Raw genomic sequence first — 24,792 nt, forward strand, 5'->3', positions numbered from 1 at the left:
ATTAGAAAGCTGACACTTCCCGCGTAGTCCCATTTCGATTTAGTCCAGTTCTGATAATGGTATCCACGAGAAAACCATATATATCTTAAATTTGCATTAAACACGTGCGCGACAAATAGATGAATAACTCAATATCACGCCAACCGATTTTGATGATATTATTGTTTTTAGTGTACATTAATTTGTTTTGGAACATCTTTTTTTTCTATTTGAAGTCGGTTTTTGTTACAGCTTATCTATTTACAATTATTGTGTATTGGTTTATATAAGTAAATGGTATGTGAGTATGCGTGATCTCTTAACAACTGGTATTAACCTATAGCAATCCACTGCTTCCATATGCCTCTCTAATTGCCCGCCACTGAACACAATCCTCGGCTTCTCTAATTCTTCTCTTCCACTCACCCTGGATAGATCGTCACTCCAGCCAGCCTGAGGGCTATGATTCGAAGATACATGTTCAAAATTTCTGATTTGTTCTGTTTTATGCAACCTATTTATGTTTCAAGAATTCTGATTCGCTTAGGGATAATTTGTATAGCCCATGAAGTCATCTGACTGGTGCTCCCACTGAAATACTTAACTTGTACTAAATACTAAACTTGAACACTAAACTGGTGTTAGATTCTGCGAAGTACGGCTCTTGTTAGGGTTCGTGTTAGAAATGCCATCAGATTTAAGCACCGTGAGTTCACCTACAAATTTGGCGAATCTAGAATAACCCCTCAAGGTTATCAGAATAGGTAGTAAAAAAAAATTGTTTTTAATAAAAGCAACCGGTATTGTAGAACCATTAGAGGGTGAAAGAAAAAAGGAAAAACAGGTCAAATTAAAATGGTTCAATCGATAGAAAAAATAATGGAAACGTCATGGACACTTATAAGTTTATTGTACAATTTACGATGTTTCCAACAAAGTTTTCGCGATGACAAAGGTTTCACATGTCGAAATATCTATCAGAATATCGAACGAGATATATTGTTTTGTATCAAAAGCTAATATTTGTAAACCAGTTCACCTTCCTTTTGTGAGGTTGAATTGAATCTTTGTGAAGTTGTTTATAGTAATAAATAGTGCCATTTATGTACGGAAGTTGGTTTTTTTTTTGTTATTGCTTAGTGGTCACTGGAGCCCATGGACATCTACGACGTAAATGCGCCACCCACCTTGAGATATAAGTTCTAAGATCTCAGTATAGTTACAACGGCTGCCCCACTCTTCAAACCGAAACGCATTACTGTTTCACGGCAGAAATAGGCAGGGCGGTGGTACCTACCCGCGCGGACTCAAAAGAGGTCCTACCACCAGTAAAAATGTTATGTGGTATGTGGCGTTACTTATTTTTTTTTAGGTATTATAAAAATTGGTAGATGCGCTCATGACCTACCTGGTATAAAGTGGTCACTGAAATCGATAAACATCATAATGTTCATACTGTCTTGAGATACCGAATGGATTTAAAAGGTTTAATTGTATGTACATATATGAGCCCATCAGCGTAAAAGTGTCCTAACCCACAATTTTTCAAAATTGGTGCTTCTAAATTGCAATTTATTTGAAACAAAATAAATTTTGACGCAAAACCGTCCTATCCCTAATTTCAGCGATAGATAACAGATGGCTTTGTAAATATTATTTTCGCGCGTATTGTTTTTGCCTACGAAGCAGTGTAAAAGTAAATTCAAACCTCGATATCTCCATACTAACTATGGTAAGCTTAGGCCACTTTTGCACTGACGGCTTCATATAATAGTTGTCCCGTCATTTAACCCAGTATATTTGCTTGTGACCGGAAAAAACCGGCCTTAAATTTAAAAAAGTAACTTGTAGCTCAATGTTTCTTCGAAGTCAGAATGTACTGAAAGTCGTCGTGGCCTAAAGGATAAGACGTCCGGTGCATTCGTGTTGAGCGATGCACCGGTGTTCGAATCCCGCAGGCGGGTACCAATTTTTCTAATGAAATACGTACTCACCTAATGTTCTCGATTGACTTCCACGGTGAAGGAATAACATCGTGTAATAAAAAATCAAAACCCGCAAATTTTAATTTGAGTAATTACTGCTGGTAGGACCTCATGTGAGTTCGCACGGGTTCGGACGGTTCGAAGTGTGGGGCAGCTGTTGTAACTATACTTGAGACCTTAGAACTTATATTTCAAGGTTGGTGGCGCATTTACGTCGTAGATGGCTATGTGCTACAGTACCCACTTAACACCAGGTGGGCTGTGAGCTCGTCCACTCATCGAAGCAATAAAAAAAAGAACCAATGGTTAATTATGAATGTTATGAGAGTGACAATATTGTGAGATTATTCGGCTTGCACAAAGACTCCGTCCTGGAGATTCATACGTTATTAGCGTAGGTACGTGAGTGCGCTGACGTATTTTAAATTCACGCTATCAACCCCGAGATGTCCTCGTCGAGGACGTGACTCCCACACAATTTGCACTCGCACATAAAATTTCCACTCCACCATCCCCGTTTTTAGTGTTTCATTCACGCGTGCGTAAAATTTTTCAGCTAAACTTATCAACGTGTCGTTCGTTGGTCACGTGTCTGGGGTTCGGAACGGTTCACGTGTTCTTTAAAGCTGGATTTTAAAATAATTTGTAAACTAGTGACAGCGATAAATCAAACGTGTTTTATAAAATGTTTTTGATTCATGTTACTGGTGGTAGGATCTCTTCTGAGTCCGCACGGGTAGGTACCACCACCCCGCCTATTTCTGCCGTGAAGCAGCAATGCGTTTCGGTTTGAAGGGTGGGGCAGCCGTTGTAACTATACTGAGACCTTAGAACATACATCTCAAGGTGGGTGGCGCATTTACGTTGTATATGTCTATGGGCTCCAGTAACCACTTAACACCAGGTGGGCTGTGAGCTCGTCCACCCATCTAAGCAATAACAAAAAAAAATCACGAATTAATCTATTAAACTCGATGATCCCACAAAGATTCTAATCATATCTCCGTTTTCGTGAATGTTTCGAATTTAAAATCGAATTGAGGTCCTTCGGAATAATTCTGCGAGACGAGCTTCAAGCGAACGTGTTTCGTTACAAATCGCACTTAGAAAACGTAGTTACGTTATCAGAATAACAATGGTTGCTTGCGACTTATCGCCGCCCGATAAAAATGTCCACTGAAAACACACCGTGTCATCGACCTCACGATCCCCATCCTTTATCGCGATGAGAAACTGGAGCGAAAAGTCGATTTGAAGTTACGCCTCTGTGAAGAATCGTTGGCTAAAAAAAAATTCGATCGCGTTTAGTTTATGATTTTTTACATAGATGTCGCTACATGCAACTATTCGACCTTGTTTTCTATTATACATCTATCTACTTGACAATAATCTCTGGTCTGTTTTTCTAAAGAAATTTTAGCTCATATCAAAACACAACAATGATCCATGCTGTGCATGTGTGACCCTAAGTGTTAGTTGAAGAAATCTGATCTTCGATCAATTTAATTATTGATCGCTTGAATTTAAAAATTGGTGATTTTTTTCTTACTTCAATAATCAAAAAGTAACCGAAATAGATTGCTTAAGATCTATATATTAATACGTGAAGCAAAAACTTTGTATCCCTTTTTACGAAAATTGAGCGGACGGAGGAGTATGAAATTTTCCACACTTATAGAGAATATAAAGAAGAAGTGCACAACGCAATTTTTTTAACGTAATGCCTAAAAGATACATTAAATCGATAAAGAAAACATTACACACACTACGTACTATGTATTTGACGCACACACGCATGCATACTATTTATTGTCAAACTTTTGTTCTTGACGTCTGTTGTCAAATTGAGAATAGATTAAATATTATTTGTATTTGTTAATATTTTTATACTGTAGTCTTGGCGATATTTGTGATTATAGAAGTATAAAATACAATCTTAATAGTGTACAAACTTACAATTCCAATTAATTATAGTCGAATTTCGACTACTGCGGGACCTCTAGTATTGGTAAATCGTTAAATATTTAGCAACAAATGAGCCTTCAGGTCGTCTATAAACGAAAACATTGAGATGAATATCTTGAAGGGGAGTAAGCAACATGGAGGTTATTGAATGGAAACTTTTGCCGCGTTACCGCACACATAATCCTGAACGATGGCCATTATAATTACTTAGATAAAACGAATGGTTTCGGTTAACTTCCTTTACTGAAAATAAAGTAATCACTAACAATTAACTTTATGGTCTATTAAGTCGTTTTGCGAATTTCCGTTTGCTATTTCGCTCCGGTGTTCGAATTACAAATGTTGTTTCTATTTCTGAAAGAGAAACCAAATTAGATAAGGCTTCTTTAGGAATTAAACTAGACGCGTGCTCTGTGATGCTTGCGTTTTCATGGTATAGATTATTTTTTTAAATAAAATTCTCCCACTGGTGGTAGGACCTCTTGTGAGTCCGCCCGGGTAGGTATCACCACTCTGCCTATTTCTGCCGTGAAGCACTAATGCGTTTCGGTTTGAAGGCCGAGGCAGTCGTTGTAACTATACTGATGACCTTAGAACTCATATCTCAAGGTGGGTGGCGCATGTACGTTGTAGATATCTATGGACTCCAGTAACCACTTCACACCAGGTGGGCTGTGAGCTCGTCCATCCATCTAAGCAATAAAAAAGCTACGGTTGGAAACTATGTTATTTTTCCATTATTTAAGGGGTAAAGCTGAGATGTCAAAACGTAAGTTACGACCCAGACGATGGGGCAACGAACAGCCGCTGCCGTCCTAGACATGTCCTTTCGGATCCTCTGCTTTTAGGCATTAGGTGCAAGCGCCGGTCACTGCTCTTGTCGAATGCGAGGACGAAGATGACGCGTAACTTAAATCATAAATACAACCCACTGAGTTTCTCGCCGTATCTTCTCAGTTGGTCGCGATTACGATCCGGTGGTAGATTCAACAAAGCACGCCTGGTATAGCCTGAGATGCCTTGATAGCCTTGAGATATAAGATTTCCCCTACTCCGTGCGTCGTATTCCTCAATGCTGATGGTCGTGACCTTTACGGAGTACTTTTGTTTAGCACTATGTTCCTCCATTCTTTCCTGTCCTCCGAGTAGTGGATAGCGACATTCATGCCGCGTCTAAATCTGATCGGATCAGCGCATGGGACTTCGCCCCCTAGGCCTCTTTCCTTCCACTTTACCGATGATGAGAAGTCCATCGAGATTGTCACTCTTTTTCCTCGCAACGTGACCGAAAAACGACTTTAAAAAAAGTCAAAAACTAAAATCGAATAAATCGTCACATATTAACGTATATAATCATTTATCACGTTGCCAATGTTAAAAGAGTTCAAGTTTATCGCGGTGTCTTGCCGGAAACGCTTTTATCGCACTGAAATATAATTAATACGTTAAAATTAAAACAAAATACTATGCCAATAAAAATGTGTTTAGATCAAATAAAATGTAAAAATCAAAATTCATAATGGTATGAATTAATTGTACATACATAAGAATTTATATCTTATTACTGACATAGTGCTTATTTAACTTGCAAATATATCAGTCATATAAATATCTATCTCAAACAAAGACCCTAAATTCTTATCTAACACATAATAATCATTCTTAGTGGGTCGCGTTTCCGATCCGGTGGTAGATTCTGCGAAGCACGGCTCTTGCTAGGGTTCGTGTTAGCAACATCGGCAGGTTTGAGCTCCGTGAGCTCACCTACTAGCTCGGTGACGCTGACATAGTCTCTCTAGTCTATACCATCGGAATTAAAAAAAATATATATATTTAAAGAATACGTCATTACAATCTATTTCCGTGACAAAAATGTCTGTAGCACACTCCTTTTTATAAAATCGAATACAATAGGTACATATCCAGATTATTTGTAAACTTCCCACAGCTATCTATATCCATAATGAATTAATCAATAGGTGACATAGAAAATCGACAATTATCATTCTCGAATCTGTTCGTCAATCGATATTTTTTTAGTTATGATTTTATTGTTGAATGTTCGTATTATAAATATAAATTTTTAGAAACAGTCAATTGATTTTTAAAACAGCAGTAAAGTACCGTTTTCTCTTCGTGTTCGTCAATCGATATCATTATTCCTTTGTTGAGTGTAAAAATTTTGGTACTTGTAAATTTTATTTCTCTTAAAAATATCAATAAGAAAATAAAAGAGTAATTAATACATTGAAAGAATCTAAATCTTGAGTCGGTAGTGATTATGGTCGAATTTAGATCAATGAGCGAAAGCTAGTCTTAATAATATCGAGAGTACGACTCATTTGTTGTTATAGGTAACAAACTGAATTCAACATGTTAAATACCCTGAATTACTATTTGGAACAGTTACCATTGTAAACAAAAATACTATTACGTCTTACTTAAAAACAAAAAGCGAACTTCAAAATCTATATATTAATACGTGAAACAAAAACTTTGTATCCCTTTTTACGAAAATTGCGCGGACGGAGGAGTATGAAATTTTCCACACTTATAGAGAATATAGAGAAGAAGTGCACAATGCTAATTTTTTTTTTAAATAATGCATAAAAGATACATTAAATCAATAAAGAAGACATTACACACACTACATACCATGTATTTGACGCACACACGCATGCATACTATTTTATTTATTGTCAAACTTTTGTTCTTGACGTCTGTTGTCAAATTGAGAATAGAATATGGTTTGTCTTTGTTAATATTATTTATAGTGTAGTCTTGACGAAATTTGTGATTATAGAAGTATAAAATACAATCATAATAGTGTACAAACTTACATTTCCATTAAATTATAGTCGAATTTCGACTACTGCGGGACCTCTAGTAAGTTTTAATTATATCTACTATTTGCGAAAACCGTAGTTCACCTTCAATTAGTAGTAATAAGTACTACTAGTTGTAATAGTATTGTTTAAACTGAAGCAGTTCCAATGAAATTTTCCAAACTTCTCTTCTATGACAGCTACTGTTACACATTGTTATGTTTGCCCCTCACACTAGTACCTAAGTCATATATCAATTCTCATAAACTGATAATGTACTCTAACTCTTAGTTCTTAAGTTCTAAATCATTACTATATAACAACATTATGACGTCAATGTTCAAGAGCGCGCTTAAAATGCGCCAATATTCTCGTTGTATAAGGGATTGAGTTCTTTATATACGTCACACGAAAAAGTACAAACGTTAAATATAACGAAATTATCAATTATCTTCTATCTTCTATCTTCTTCTTCTATCTTCTATCTTCTATATATATAAAAATGAATTGCTGTTCGTTAGTCTCGCTAAAACTCGAGAACGGCTGGACCGATTTGGCTAATTTTGGTCTTGAATTATTTGTGGAAGTCCAGAGAAGGTTTAAAAAAATAATATATATAATAATAAATAAATATGAAAATGCTCGAAATTAAATAAAAATAACAATTTTGTTTTGCCTTTCATGTGTCCCTCGTCGGATGGATTTCTTTTGTTTGTTTTAAGTTTATTTTATACAAAAGTTTAGGTATTTTATTTATCGATTGAGGCACTTTGAAGTCTGTCGGGTCAGCTAGTCTCATCAATATAATACGTAGTAAGCATCGTTTATGATTCTCACCAAGCTTTTTGGTTTGAATAAAAAGAACTTCAACGTGTTTATCCAGTTATTTTAATTATTGGAGTATAAACTTTTAATAAACCAATTCTTTTTTGTTCATTGTTAATCGTCTCAATCAAAGATGACGTCTATCAAATCAAATCAAATCAAAAAAATTTTATTCAACATAAATGAAAGTACATACTTGTTGAACGTCAAAAGAACTACCGCCAATTCACAAGAACTAGCCTCCGTCCTGAAAAGAATTGGCAAGAAACTCAGCGGGCATGTCTTCTTTTTTTTACATATGAAATTATTTTTTATTTATTTTTTAATATTAGATTTTTTTTTAAATATGATTTTTTTACAATGAGTATTATAACGTAACAATTACTACAATATTGAAATGCCTGGAGCGAGCAACTCATTCCCACTTTGTGAAATCTTCTAGATAATCATTGATTTTATAGTAAGCTTTATTGCACAGATGCTCTTTAATAGTTTTCTTAAACCTATGTGTATGTATAAGCGAAGAAGCGATATTAGTATGTTTTTGTTATTAATTAGCTTTGTCGATCAACAATTCCACATTGAAAATGATCTTTAAGAAAAGGAGAATAAGGTTCATTTATCCTAAAATTTGTTAGCGTCATACAAAACGCCCATTTCTACTTCTGATAACTTCCAATAGTAAATTCAGTATTCGGTTTTTCTCAAACACTTCTCACCGACTATTTTTTCGGACGACAAATTTAACAAACTGGGATAAATATAGGCGCTTTTGATATAAAGGAGATTGTGGATTCGATCCTAAAATTATTGTTGACTGGCTGACCCGGCAGACTTCTTAGTGCCTCAATCGATAAATAAAAGACCTAAACTTTATTTAATTCCGAGAATTTTCATATTTATCTACAATGTAAACATTCTCTGGACTTCTACAAACAATTCAAGACCAAAATTAGCCAAATCGGTCCAGCCGTTCTCGAGTTTTAGTGAGACTAACGAACAGAAATTCATTTTTATAAATATAGATATTTGTTCAAGATCCATTCGTATTTCATGAAGTGGTTAGAATATCTTTTTTGCAACTCAAATCTTTCAATAAAACTTTTATTTCAAAGTAAACATCATAGAAAGCGTCATCGCTGTGGCGTATTCGGAAACTTTCACCGCATTCCCGCGCCTCTTTGTTTCGAAGCGGATACATCATTAATAAGTTATGTTTATCGACGCGACAGTTCGATATAACCATGTTTGCTTATCGTAGCTTTTTACGTTACTTAGTTTTTTGCGTGTTGTCCCTGTGTTCTGAATATTAATGAGAAAGTAAGTGTTGCTGTCACATATTTCTGGCCTACTTCCGTATAACTATACTTTTACTAAGATAGTAAAATTATACTTTGCGTAATTACTGGTGGTAGGACCTCTGGTAAGTCCGCACGGGTAGGTACCACCACCTTAGAACTTATATCTCAAGGTGGGTGGCGCATTTACGTCGTAGATGTCTATGGGCTCCGATAACCAGTTAACACCAGATGGGCCGTGAGATCTAAGCAATAAAAAAAAAAAAATTAAAATTTGTGATTTGTTTATGTTTACATTCATAATTATTGTTTGAATCTCAAATTAATTAAGAGAAGATAATTCAATCACAAAAAATCACGTGCAATTATTTTTCTTTCTTTTAATTACCGCCTATAAAAACACCGATAAGCTGCTCTAAATAAATAGTTAACAATGAATTGGACAGTCATTTTAATTCCATAAACTACGCGAGGCCTTTGAGATTTGGAGCCTATAATTACTCGTAAAACCGTCTTTCGGCAGCAATGTCTACTGAGTTAGTAAAAAAAAAGAAAAGCCTTCAGCCACTTGCAGGAAGATAAACAATTGCGAGGTTTTTATTTCTTGTATTGGTCAGGTTTAATTATAGTAACTACATTGAATGAAAATCATCATAACACGCACTTTTTTACACAAACTAATCGACAATAGTACTGGCCTATAAATAATACTGGCCTGTACCAAACGTCAGGTGATTTTTCTTTTTTTCTACCTGATAGCCTTGAGAGGCTATATCAGCGTTACCCTAGCGTGTAGGCGAGCTTTCGGGGCTCAAAGCAGGTGTTGCTAACACTGGCCCTAGCAGCCTTCGCCGAATCTACTACTGGATCGGAAACGCGACTCACTGAGAAGATCCGGCGAGAAACTCAGTGGGCTGTGTCTATGGGTTAGTTTACTTGCCGAAGCCTTGGTCGCAAGCGACGGGTTCGACGAGAACAGTGACCGGAGTCAGGTGCGATGACGTAGGCATCATACGATGTGGGTTTGCATCTGCGTTTAGTCGTGTGCGAGTATTTGCCTACTTGCTACCTTACCTACAACTATGAACGGATGATGGGAAGTAATAGTTGACTCCAGCCGAACTTTTACGGTTGGCAGCACGGCTTGGCTCTTCCCCTAGCATTGCTGCCGTACATGGGCGACGGTAACCACTCACCATCAGGAGGGCCGTATGCTCGTTTGTCTACAAGTGCAATAAACAAAACTGATTATTAGTTTTGTTTCAGTACAAATTTAACAATTCTGGTACTCTCTTGCGTTTCAATTTTCTCAATACAACGACGAGTATGACATTTCGATAAATAATTAATAGAATACTTTCTCATCTTAGAGGTTCCCAAATTTTGTTATTGAGTTCAACACGTGCTGAGCCTTTTTTTTTTCTTCATAAAAACTAACCGAAAAATTCTCAATACATGCATAGTTATTTTAAAGCACTCTGCGAACAGCAAAGATAATATAATCTATCTATATATATAAAAATGAATTGCTGTTCGTTAGTTTCGCTAAAACTCGAGAACGGCTGGACCGATTTGGCTAATTTTGGTCTTGAATTATTCGTGCAAGTCCAGAGAAGGTTTAAAAGGTAGATAAATATAAAAATGCTCGGAATTAAATAAAAATAGCAATTTTGCTTTTCCTTTGATGTGTCCCCCGTCGGACGGATTCCTTTTGTTTGTTTTAAGTTTATATCATACAAAAGTTTAGGTCTTTTATTTATCGATTGAGGCACTACGAAGTCTGCCGGGTCAGCTAATATGTTGATAATTCTCGAACTCTAGAGAATACTGATTTATAATACGCGGACGTATTTAAATTGTTCGGATTGCGATTGCGATTATGTAAGTCAGTGTGTGTGTGTGGTCCTCAAACTGGTCATTAATGTGTCGCTGTTTAGGGGTTGCGTAACTGGTATTAATTCTCTTTATCTTTATTAACGTCTTATTAAATGTTCGTTACGTAAAATATGCCGGTTTTTATATGTGCATTATTGCTTACGTAATGTGTCGAATCATCCGATTTACGAAATTTTAATCCTACATCCTACGTACAATCAATATCGATGAACACAGTATCGCGCTTATGTTTAGTATTGAGTTTAGACAAATCAGACTATACAACAAGTCATCGTCTTTTAATTATACATTTTTTGTTTTCGTAAATTTTGAGTTTGAGCGTCTCACAAAAATCAACTTTAAAAAAAATAATTAATGCTTTGATGGGTGGACGAGCCCACAGCGCACCTGGTGTTAAGTGGTTACGGAGCCCATAGACATCTACAACGTAAATGCGCCACCTACCTTGAGACATAAGTTCTAAAGTCTCAGTATAGTTACAACGGCTGCCCCACCCTTCAAACGAAACGCATTACTGCTTCACGGCGGAAATAGGTAGGGTGGTGGTACCTACCCGTGCGGACTTACAAGAGGTCCTACCACCAGTAATTCAACTTGAATGATCTAGCATGTTGTGAATTGGGATTTTAATCCGACACGTTTGTCACTAAATCGAGAGTAAGGCGATTTTTAATGCTCATTAATATTTGAACGATGTGTAAATTTGTTATCAGGTACGACAAGTGGGACCGGGACAGGGGCGGGGGCGGAGGCGCGGGCGGCGCGACCGGCGGCTCGTGGGCGGGCCGCGACCGCGAGCGCGACCGCGAACGAGAGCGGCAGGCTCGCGCGAACCAGATGTCGCAGGCGCATGCCGCCGAGCCGGACGCCTCCTCACTATTCTCGGCGCCCATCAGGGTGAGTCCTTCTAACCCTAACTCTTATCTGAGTCGACTATTATCAAAGCCGGCAATCTGACTTTTGGATAATTATTGGTAAATCAGAAAAACGAATTATTGACTTTGTATTCCATTGGCAGTCACAAAACTCTTCGGAACGACATCTTACATAAATAACAGGTTAACTATTAACCTTTATTTAATGCAGGTTTTGAACCGTATTCTTTGAAGGAGACGATTATATTCAAATCCATCTGTATTGACATATCAATAACATTTTTTTGTCCAAATGCACAGATTGCCACCTTTGATAATAGACGACTCATCTATACTATAATATATAAATCTACAGTGGTTTTTACGGATGTTCCGTTATAACCACTGAACCATGCATCCGATTAACTTGGTTTCCATGTAGAAAATACACGTACTTAATGGATAGGCTTAATCTATACATATAAATAAAATTGGAGTGTGTGTTTGTAATATTGAAATAATCGCTTTTTACTACATGCATATGAATATATACGGCAGAAATAGGCAGGGCGGTGGTGCCGATACGTGCGGACTCACAAGAGGTCCTACCACCAGTATAATGCAAAAAAAGGATTTCAAATAAAGTACTTCCTTAAAGAAATAGAAGTTCCAAAAATCTTCATCGCGCTATTCAAATGGAAACGTAAACTTAACTTGAATTATCGTGGAGTCAACGGTTGCGGAGTCACTAAAATTCAGACATTCCCTATTTGAAGAGGCCACAGACCGCACCGGCGCGGCTCTCGGTTCAATTATTAAAAAACTTACACAGCAAAGGATTCGCTTTGAACGGCCCAAATGAATATTTACCGGATCATCGTTACGTTCGTTTACTTTGTAACAAGTTCGATGTTCGTATGACGCGCGTTAGTTACCTTCTCTCCCAAATTGTACGTTCTGTTAGGAGAATTTACTCTGAGGTCGTTTTAAAAAAAGGAAACTTTTAGGATACGAACTATTTATTTGATTTACACAATATGGATGATAGCTCTCAGAGCAATCCCGGCAGCCGCACCCGTACTCTTAGACAGTTCACTCTCTGACTGACTGTTCTCCGGTTTCCTCTGAAGTCTCTACCTCGGACCGTCTAGTCAGCGGGTTCGAGGATATCAGCATTTTAGGGTTCAGTACAGAGATATATTATAACAGTTCGAGTACATTGCGTGTTTACGAGTTTACTTCGTGTGAGATCACGTGTTTTTGTGCCCCGTTTGTGGCGTGATGATATTATGGTACTCGCAAAACAGAGCGATCAAGGTAAATTTTTTTTTTTATAAAGTCGTTTTCGACGTCTCAAGTACCTTTAAGTTTTTGTGGTCACGGACGACGAAGTTGTTGTTAAGCATCCTTATTTTACAGTTGATTAGCACAATAAAAAAAACTCGAGTTTAAATCGTAAAAGTATGTATACATGTTTTGCGGTAGGCAGCGGCTTGGCTCTGCCCCTGGCATTGCTGAAGTCCATGGGCGACGGTAACCACTCACCATCAGGTGGGCCGTATGCTCGTCTGCCTACAAGGGCAATAAAAAAAAACGTGTTTTATCATTATAAATTACTGATATTATTGTAATTAGAGTCCCTTAAGAATAGCGACGCCCGTTTTTTTTAAAGGCTTGTCGGCTTAAAAAGCCTTCGAAACGATATTAAGGTAAAGACAGATTTTCCGATGTATTAAATTTTAGAATAACGTTTCTATAAATCATCGATGTGAAAATTATCTAAAGAAGTAGTGAGACAGAAAAAAAAGGATACTTACTACACATGAATCCGTACTTAATCGATTTTTGTCATGAGTCGATCCGAGCTTGTGTTGTTATTTTATTAATAAGTTCTTAATATTTTAGATCGGCCTTTATGTCGGGTTTTTTAATAAAAATACCGAATAATAACCATGAGAAATATGAAAAATGAAAATAAATTGTATATCATTCGTAACTTCTACTTTTTTATTGCAGAAATAGATGAATAGGCTCATAGTTCATGTGTTATGTGGTTGTTGCAGCCCATAGACGTATGTGAATACCACCACCCACCTTGAGATATAAGAGTCTGAGTCTTCAAACCAGAATATATGACAGCTTCGCGCTAAAAATAAATATGTTGGTAATACTCGTTAGGAACCCGCCTTATCATCAGTAAGTAATTCGAAAAAAAATGTGTGCGTGTACTAGTGTACACACGTAAGAAGTGAAACTTGTTTATGGCCTTATTTTTCGAAAAATGATCTACATGCAACTTTCTAGAAATTGGTTAAATAAAGTTAAATTAGATAAAGTTTAAACAAAAGGATTTTATTATCATAGACATGAATACAAAAAAGTTAAATTAGATAAAGTTTAAACAAAAGGATTTTATTATCATAGACATGAATACAAAACAGAAGGCGCGTAACGGAAAAAAGTGACGCGTAACCGAAAAATGTGACGGTAAATTTTTTTCCAACGCCGATAAGGAAGTTTCACTTCAATATCTATAAACCGCAGGCTTCATTTTTATTACAATTTTACGTGAACTTTTGTTAAGTGAATAATATCCTCAGAAAAATTGGTACCTGCCTACGAGATTTTGTACACTGGAATTGTTGCATCGCTTGATACTTGATATTCATTCGCACCTGGCGCCTTTAGATCACGACGACTTTAAACTTGTAGTGGCCACAATGGTCGAGCTCACAATCTACACGGGCTTAAGCGACAACTGGAGAGAATTAATACCAATCGGGAATCGTAAAAAACATAATTGTAAATAGACATGCTTTTACAAAAACCGACTTCGAATAGAAAAAAATAGATATTCCAAAACAAATTAATATACACTAAAAACAATAATCATCGAAATCGGTTGGCGTGTGGTGAGTTATTGAGTTATTCATCTATTTGTCGCGCACGTGTTTAATGCAAATTTAACTTATATGGTTTTCTCATGGATACCATTATCAGAACTAGACTAAATTGAAATGGGACAACACGGGAAGCGTCAGCTTTCTAATAAAAAAAAGAATCATCAAAATCGATTCACCCAGTCAAAAGTTATGAGGTAACAAACATAAAAAAAAAAACATACAGTCGAATTGAGAACCTCCTCCTTTTTTGAGGTCGTTTAAAAAAGACCAATCAACAGCCCTGTATGACGTTAAGTATATGAAAACGCTGCCAAAGTGAACACTGATCAAGTTATACAACATTAATACGCCGGTAAACATGTTATTAACCACATTGTTTACCCCGTACTTGTTTGATTAATTGATCGCATTGTTTGTTTGTTACGCTACGCTTTGAGCTCTTATTAATCTCGTTTCACGTGCAGTCGCATTAAATGACTTAGCTCACTAAGTTTACGTTGCATTTCTAATTGCGAGGCGGACTACTTTGTAAGAGTTATGTCTATTGCTCATCGCGTGGAATAGTCACTTTGGCATAACGCTAAATTTTACTCCCCACTTCATTTACCGTAGAAAGTGAAAATATTTTTGAATTTTAGAATGTTAAGGAGCTATTTAAACTCTTATTTTGAAACATTATTAATTGGTGCTCCACTTGTATTGGTCTTACCGTGATGTTATATAGCCTATAGCCTTCCTCAATAAATGGGCTATCAAACGCTGAAAGAATTTTTAAAATCGGACCAGTGGTTTTTGAGATTAGCGCGTTCAAACAAACAAACTCTTCAGCTTTATAATATTAGTATAGATAAAGTACGAATAAAAATTTACAACGCAACGTTTTTCCGATCCGTGATTCTGCCGTCTGATGGTTGTTGGGAAGAGACAAGCTCATTAGACCATCCTTTGTAATTTATTGTGTGATTACATTATATTAGTGCTAGGGCTCTAATAACGTATCTACTCTAACCGACGCCATCTAGGCGGGTTCCGGATAACCTGCCGACCGAGAGGGCTGGTGGTCGTGGCGCCGACGACCGCCGGTCCGGTGTCCCGAGGGGGAGGGTGATGGAAGAGATGTGCTCCGCACTAAACGCTTCACTCTCCCCCCTTTGCCTTTTCATTAGTTCTGTCTCATGCGAGGTTCGGACGTGGGTTGTTGTGCGACAGGAGATTTTAGTCGGTTCGACTCCGACATGTCCAGTGGAGGGCGGGGGTCCGGCGATTTTCTCTTGACCCAAAAAAAGGGTTCTAATAACGTACTGCAAATTTGAGCGCTTAAATAATAGTTCTGATGTATTACGAGGAGATTTTGCACGTTTATCAGTGCCTTTGAATATTATTTCCTCGCCAATAACGGAATAGAAACTTCGGGTAACATGAAGGTCTTTACGTAAAAGTTCGAAGACTAAAACGAATTCTCTCTTCGACCATTCCATTTTGCTCATCACTCCCGTCTGAACTCTAAGAGTATGTTTAGACATTCAGGGGAAGCTGGAAATGCCTCTACGGGCCACAAGCAATCCAGAAAGAAAACTCTTAACTAGATGACTTGACGTTTGTGTAATGTGGTTATTGGGACTCATAGGCATAATGACATGTACATACGTCGCCACTTGCCTTCAAAGATCGAAATCTTAATCGTGCAGTATAACTGATGTCCCGTTTATGAAATTGGAATGCCAAATTCCTCCGTTCTTCTAATGGGCAGCACAGTTGTACTGATCCGTTAACCCTCAGACACAGCCCACTGAGTTTCTCGCCGGATCTTCTCAGTGGGTCGCGTTTCCGATCCAGTGGTAGATTCTGCGAAGTACGCTCTTGCTAGGGTTCGTGTTAGCAACGTCGTCAGGTTTGAGACCCGTGAGCTCACCTACTAATTAAGGTTGCGCTGATATAGCCTCTTAAGGCTCTCAGCTTAGGTAGGAAAAAAAAAACTGGTCCGTAAGCGACTCAATCGATGTCCTGCCTCCGGCAAGAAACACTATTAGAATTCTACTAGTGTGAGTGGCATCAATCACAGCGTGTTTCCATTAATTCACTCATCTTACGCGCTCTTGTAACGGCTAAGATAATATAAATCGGCCTTTAATTCGACCCCGGGAAAACTAGAGATTGCGTTTGTCTATATCTTATTTATCTTATCTTATTGCGTTTGGGTTATTTGAATACTGGATAAATGTTGATGGCTGTGAAGACTGTAGCGGCTCTGTTTTTTAATTGCGGTAGTGGGTGTTTGGAAAGTTTGAATTTTCATTGCTACTTCTCTTCTCAATCATTTTCTCATTTTTGAGGATCGTGACTGTTCTGTATGCTTCTCATTGTTACTTTCCACCTACTTCTATCTTTTGCCTGATGGAGAGTTTCGTGGTATACTTGAATAATACTAATGCCCAAATACAACAAGCGTGTTACCAAACTTCAATTGTATATTTATGTTTCATAGATATTTTAAGTATGTTTTATATGTAATTGTTTATTTTTATTTATGTGTAAAAAAGCAAAATTATTATTACGTTACATTGTGTATTTGTAGGTATGTATATTTATAAATGTATATATGTAAGGAATTTGTGTATGTGTGTATGTATATACAGTTGAATCCGGATATAACGACCTTCAAGGGACCGGCGAAACTATGTCGTACTAACCGGATGACGTACAAAACGGCAAAATTATTTCTCAAGTACATATGTTAAGTACATATGTTAAGTACATATGTACTTAGCAACTCATCATATGTATCCAACTCATGGAGCATGTAAAAATTTGCATGTCTAACTGTATAGCGAAAAATTGCTTTCTCTTGTAGCAGAGGCACATTCACGGGTATTCCCCAGTCGCGCTGAAGCTCGAACTCGACTTATGAGTATAAGTCCTTACACGTTTGTATTTTAAAACATTGGCATTAAACAGCGGCTCGATCTTATCTTTATTCTCCTTTATTGTTTATATTGTAGAATGAGATATGCCAAACTCTTTTGCGAGGGTTGCATTTGATTCACCGGCTTCTAATCTGAGTGAAGTTGGGGCGCCGAGGTATTGGTAGTTTATGTAAACAAAACATTGTGCGTCGTTTTAACCGGACGTATCATCATAATATTCATAATTAAGGGTCGCTATAAGCAGTTGGTCGCTTAAAACGGAGTCGCACTAAAGCTTATATTTTCTCAGTACCTAGCTATGAAACCTAACTTGAGTAATCATGACCGTCGTTATAAGCGGTTAGTCGTTATAAGCGAAGTCGTTGTATATGAATTCTACTGTATTTCAATTGATTGGTATACCGAGTGTAATTAATTCATTTCCAAATGATTCTTTTTCACCTGTTGGTTGTCTAGAAGGGATCGCTCCTAGCGATAAGACCGTCAATTGTACTATTTTTTTGTATTTAATGTTTCGCATTGTCTTTTTTTTTGTTGGTGTACAATAAAGAATTCTCTCTCTCTCTTTCAAACGGTTCGAACCTTGCAAACTTACCTGTTCCGTATAGATAGATACATCAAATAACCTTGTCGATATCAATGAAACGTCCAGTTTAATCAGACCTCTGATAGCGAAACCGTCGCTTCGTCGTGCTTTACAGATAAACAAAACGACGCGGATCATATTAATTTTGTCGTCTACATCCAATGTCAAGCGGGTTCGAGGTCGCCACTCTGTTTACGTTATACGTAGGTAATTACGGTTCATGCGAAGCGCCGAGTCGTGATGTAAATTGTTCGCAAAATGCTTCTAAAACATTCGGATGCTCGTCGGTATTGAGATAATGAGCGTCCCGTTGTTTAGAAACGGGTATGATTCTCGCGCAGTCTTATGTTGCCGAATGGAGAGATTTAATTGGTTGTAGGACCTCTTGTGAGTCAGCGCGGGTACGTACCATCACCCTACCTATTTCTGACGTGAAGCAGTAATGCGTTTCGGTTTGAAGGGCGGGGCAGCCGTTGTAACTATACTTGAGACCTTAGAACTTATATCTCGAGGTGGGTGGCGCATTTACGTTGTAGATGTCTACGGGCTCCAGTAACCACTTAAAACCAGGTGGGCTGTGAGCTCGTCCATCTAAGCAATAAACAAAAATAGAAAAAATTGTGAAAACGTCGTTGTTCTGATCCCGTTTCGATCAGTCTTATTACACTTGTAGGCAGACGAGCATACGGCCCACCTGATGGTGAGTGGTTACCGTCGCCCATGGACTTCAGCAATGCCAGGGGCAGAGCCAAGCCGCTGCCCAGCGTAAACGTACGTTTTTAACATAATATAATGTTTTCTAATACTGAATCGAATTGAATGTTTTTTTTTAATACACGACCCGTCCGGTGTAAAAGGGGGGTTATTGGAGATCCTATGGACATCACAAAAGACTAAATTTATTTATTGCTTCGATGTGTGGACGAGCTCACAGCCCACTTTGTGTTAAGTGGTTACCGGTACCCAAGACATCTACAGTGTAGATAGAACTGCCGCTACCCACCTTGAGATGTAAGTTCAAGGTCTATTGTCTCAAGGTGGGTGGCGCATTTACGTTGTAGATGTCTATGGGCTCCAGTAACCTCTTAACACCAGGTGGGCTGTGAGTTCGTCCACACATCGAAGCAATAAAAAAAACCAGACAATTCCGTACCTCACTAGTTGATGTATGAAGTAACCACACCAGAAATTAGGAAACTGTTTATGACTTTTTTCGTTTTGTTTGAGCCGGTTGCTTGCATACGCGACCTCGTTCAATGCAGACACGTGTATACGGAAAACCAAATGTAATTAGATCCGCCCCGTACCCCTCATCTATTAACCGTATAGATCTCGGAGGGGATATCATTTGTGGCTAGCTAGAGCATTTATGTTGGACGTCCCTGACTCAAGTGTACGAATGTTGAATATATTGCTCACTTCATTAAGCACACTATTCTGTTCTTCTTCAGTTTATGAATGAAATTATTGCACTGGGATTTGAGTTTTATATCGAGGAATGAATGATGATGATTTGGTCTAAGTATCATTTCACTTAATACGCGACATTTATATTGTTATTAAAGATGCGTTTTATTTGTTACTAGCGACCCGCCCTCGCTTCGCTTCGGAAACTGTAATTTATTATTGATTTCTCCACTATTTAATGGATGTTATTATACATATAAACCTTCCTCTTCAATCACTCTATCTATTAAATAAAACCGCATCAAAATCCGTTGCGTAGTTTTAAAGATATAAGCATACATAAGGACAGACAGATATAGGGATAGAGAAAGCGACTTTGTTTTATACTATGTAGTGATTAGTATCATCAGTTCGATCTATTTAGTCGGACTTTAATTAAGTTTATTGCATTCAAACAGCTGAAGATGTTTTCTAGTTATGATATTTTTTCCAAAAATTTTAAACTTTAAATGGCTCTCCTGTAAATTTGCAAAAAATGTCGCTTAATTAAATAGCCTTACATCTCTTGATATACATACCTATTATTATATTGGTGTTGATGGCCAGATAAGTGGAGAATTTTCGGGCTTCTTCCTCAAAAAAGTTCAACAATCAATATTTATGAATTAGAATACGTTCAATGTTTGGTTTCAGAATAGTCAAGTTTATTGTGCATATCAAATTGCTTCGCTTCGACTTATTTTTCTAAACGTTTGTCAGTATTTAAGATTATCCATAGTTATTATTTTCGTCACCCAAAAATACACGTACGGTCGGCCAATAACAATGACTGCCTTACAAGAAACACTTGATGTATTTTAATTTACGCAAATTTATTTATTTATTTATTTATTTATTTATTTATTTATTTATTTATTTATTTATTTATTTATTTATTTAATTATACTTTATGCACAAAACAAAACTTGTACACAGGCGGACTTAATGCCATGGGCATTCTCTTCAAGTCGACCATAGGGTGGTGCAGAGATAATGCATGGTAGGTGCATTGACAAAAGAATAACAAACAACAACAACAAAACAAAAAAAAAGAACAAACTCAAAACAAAAATATTAAAGACTTAAGGTTTTAGTTTATAAAATGCTTGCTAACCTTTTTCTAATGAGTGTGGTTCTTCATTGTTTGTTTTTTCAATTCATTAATACAAAAAGAAATAAATGCATTGACAAAAGAATAACAAACAACAACAACAAAACAAAAAAAAAGAACAAACTCAAAACAAAAATATTAAAGACTTAAGGTTTTAGTTTATAAAATGCTTGCTAACCTTTTTCTAATGAGTGTGGTTCTTCATTGTTTGTTTTTTCAATTCATTAATACAAAAAGTACATATTATGTAATGGGATTTTTTCAAATAATACATACAAGAGTGCTGTGCTCTTGTACCGATTTAGATTTTTTTTCCTACCTATGCTGATAGCCTTGAGAAGCTATTTCAGCTTACCCTAGCGTGTGTAGGTGAGCTCACGGGGCTCAAACCGGAGTGTTGCTAACACTGACCCTAGCAAGAGCAGTGCTTCGCAGAATCTACCACCGGATCGGAAACGCGACCCACTGAGAAGATCCGGCGAGAAACTCAGTGGGCCCGATTTAGAGAAGGATGTTTGTCTTTTCTAAATGCTAAAACATTGCTAACGAGTTCTTGAGACTAGTGCAGAAAATAACTATTTATTATTTTTGTTTTTATTCGTATCGTATTCTCTCACGTTTCTCGTTCTATAAAACTTTTCAATTAGTTTGACGTCTTTATCTATTTCTGCGGGTGAAGTGTTTACTCCGACCGATTTGATATCTCATCTCCTAAATTAACATAAAGTGTAATACGTTTGAATTTTCAATTCGAAGATTTATATTCTTGTAGGGCTATGTTCTTCTTTATTCATTAGATAGGCGGATAATGCTTGGCAGATTCTGGAGCACGATTAAATGGATACGGTATATGATCCACTAAAAGACTTAAATGAAGGCGAAGTTTTGATTGTGAACATTTTGTCCTATACCTACTTCAAATAGGTATTGCGTTGCAATAGCACTCTCGGATCCTCCCGATCCACTAACCGTGTTTTTAGGTACCTCAAGCACCGGTCACCGTTCTCGTCGAACCCGTCGCTTGCGACGAAGGACTCGGCGAGTAAATTAACCCTCAGACACAGTCCACTGAGTTTCTCGCCGGATCTTCTCAGTGGGTCGCGTTTCCGATCCGGTGGTAGATTCTGCGAAGCACGGCTCTTGTTAAGGTTTGTGTTAGCAACGTCGTCAGGTTTGAGCCCCGTGAGCTCACCTGCCAGTAAAGGTTACGCTGGAATAGCCTCTCAAAGCTACCAGCTTAGGTAGGAAAAAAAAGCAATAGCATATTATTATAGATACACATGTCTCTCGCCAGAAATGAGTATGTTATTGTCGATCGATACGCGTGCGAGTCACCGGAATCAATTTCAATTTCAAAATTCAAAAAATGTAAAACATTCGAAACATCGGTAATTATAATATCGATATCATCATATAATGTCTACGAGTCGCGCAATCTGAATTAAATAAATGCTATTGTTTGTTCTATTTGTTTAGAATTAATAATTATGTTCTTATTTGTGTTATAGTGTTATAAATATATAAAATGTATATGTATGCTACATTCGCATTGCGTTTGCACTCTCTATAGAAATAAATCTAAGAATTATTTAGATTTCATAATTGTTATTATCACTGCTTTTATTTTTAATATCAAAGCATATATTAGATTAACGATAAAAAATAAGTATTTATAGACAAATCTATTTATTCGCGTCTCTTAATATTACTGGAACAGGGCAATAGCGTTATTTTAATGTTCTACAAGTATTTTTGAAACATTTAAATTTCAATAAACGATTTTTAATCTGAGTTCACACTATAACTAATTTTTTATAATTTGGAAATTTTAATTTACTGGTGGTAGGGACCTCCTGTGAATCCGTGCGGCAGCCGTTGTACTTGTAAAAACTGAGATTTTAGAACTCTTGTCTCGAAGTGGGCCGCGGCATTTACGCTGTAGATGTCTATGGGCTCCGGTAACCACTTGACACCAGGTGGGTCGTGAGCTCATCCACCCATCTAAACAAATAAATTGTAAATGAAAAATTTAAATAGCCAGTTTTGATTCGTTATTTATCTCTATCTTTGAAACATAAAGTTTTCAGTGAAATATTTTTGTGATTTAAATGTTGGTTGATAGCATTTTTTTTTATCATTCGCCTCTGCTACGTTTCCGGCCACACGTAATCCCCCATCCTTTCGATATGTTTTAATTTTAATATTATTAATGACCTTCATTTATGTTAGGAAGTATTTTTTTTTTTTAATTCACTAAAATGCTCTATAAAATTTAATACTGTATAAACTATTATATGTATGTATGTGTGTATATATGTATGTATGTATGTGTATATATATGCATATGTGATTATGTATATATGTAGATATACTTTTTTTGTATATATTCGTACCCTAATATAAATTTCATTGCACCTACCACTATTTACTCTGCACTACCTTTGGTTGACTGGTAGAGAATGCCTTAGGCATTAAGTCCGTCAATGTAAATTTTACATGAAGTGTAATAAATAAATAAATAAATAAAATAAATAAATTAATTAATTAATTAATTTATTAGGTTACATATTGTTAGCATTGAAGGAAAAAGAATTTCAAGTTCAACTATTAATCGATGATTCAGTTTTCTTTTAGCCATAGAATATTAGACCAGAACGTTAAGAGAAGAGCAGGCACATACGCTCTAAAGAGTGCTTTGGTCATACATTTCTATTGTATCAATCTCACGGTCCAACTTTATACAAGAGTACAAAGACATATAATAGCATTCTTTGATCACTCACCTAGTCTTAACCTGAGCTCATAGTCGTCACAAGGCGAATTCCACCGCCCACCTGAAGATATGATATCTAAGTGTCGATTAGACTATTTTTCTCATCTCCTTCGACCACCGTAACTGTAAAATTATCAAAACGTCTGATTAAAATATACGATAATAAACACGAAATTAAATCGTACAAAATGTCAGTCTCGCGAAAATATTAATGTGTATGTTTATTTATTTATACTAGAGGTCCCGCAGTAGTCGAAATTCGACTATAATTAATTGGAATTGTAAGTTTGTACACTATTATGATTGCGTTATATACTTCTATAATCACAAATTTCCCCAAAACTACACTATAAAAAATATTAACAAAAACAAACAATATTTAATCTCAATTTGACAACAGACGTCAAAAACAAAAGTTTGACAATAAATAGTATGCATGCGTGTGTGCGTCAAATACATGATATGTAGTGTGTGTAATGTTTTCTTTATTGATTTAATGTATTTTTATGTATTATTTAAAAAAATAAAATAGCATTGTGCTCTTCTTCTCTATATTCTCTATAAGTGTGGAAAATTTCATACTCCTCCGTCCGCGCAATATTCGTAAAAAGGGATACAAAGTTTTTGCTTCACGTATTAATATATAGATTCAAGCCCCAGTATGATTAGCATTTACTTTGCAAAATCAAACGTAATTCCGAATCTATTAAGGATATCCTTTCGCGTTGTCGTCGTTACATGTAAATACATAGATACTTGAACACATCGATAGCTACAAGGAAAATTTTATCTCAATCTCAATGATTTTTTGAAATAATAATTCGAAAATGACCGGGGTTTTCTATAAAAGCGTATTTTTTTTGGTTTTTTTAAACTATTATTTATTTGTCATTTTTTAGTTGAACGTCAATTTTTTAAATATTTTTTTTAATATTGAATTGTCATCGGTTCTTAATAAGTATGCCAAATTTCGAGTTAATCCGACGTTTTGAAGGGGGTCAAAATCATGTTCAAAGATTCTGTTACATACTAACATAAATACGTCTGAAGTTAATAAAAGCGTATTAAAAAAATGCATTAGGCGCAAGTTAACAGAAACGATATCAATTATAACTAACAATTCCGTAAAATGTAGAGAGACTTCATGTCTCGAGTGAATCGGGCAACGAACGCAGATAGATACCCAGCTATGCACGAACGCGATGTTTTGTTATATCATCTAGACGCGTCTAGACGTCCTCATTACCAACCCCCCAACCCTCGACCGATGTTTCGCATTCGCAAAATATAAAACGGAAAATGTTGTTTACAATTTCATATGATGTTTGGTTTTTTTGTGTGTGTGTGTGTTTTTTTTTGTTGTTGTTTTGCTGCAAATGAAACTTGAATGCTACTGGATTTGCTTAATATTTATTGACTCTA

General features: G+C 36.5%; 1 protein-coding gene across 7 annotated transcripts in view; it reads left to right on the top strand.

The window, feature by feature from the left end:
• LOC119629496 (AF4/FMR2 family member 3) overlaps window positions 1-24,792 on the top strand; it is a 317,469-nt gene that overhangs the window by 165,910 nt on the left and 126,767 nt on the right. For all 7 annotated transcript variants that reach the window (XM_062672111.1, XM_062672112.1, XM_038015465.1 and 4 more), the window contains one exon: window positions 11,487-11,670. In XM_062672111.1, coding sequence (XP_062528095.1) covers window positions 11,487-11,670 — 184 coding nt within the window. The remainder of the gene's footprint in view (window positions 1-11,486; window positions 11,671-24,792) is intronic.

Source organism: Bombyx mori, chromosome 14 (assembly GCF_030269925.1).
Source record: "Bombyx mori chromosome 14, ASM3026992v2".
Taxonomy (NCBI): Eukaryota; Metazoa; Arthropoda; class Insecta; order Lepidoptera; family Bombycidae; genus Bombyx; species Bombyx mori.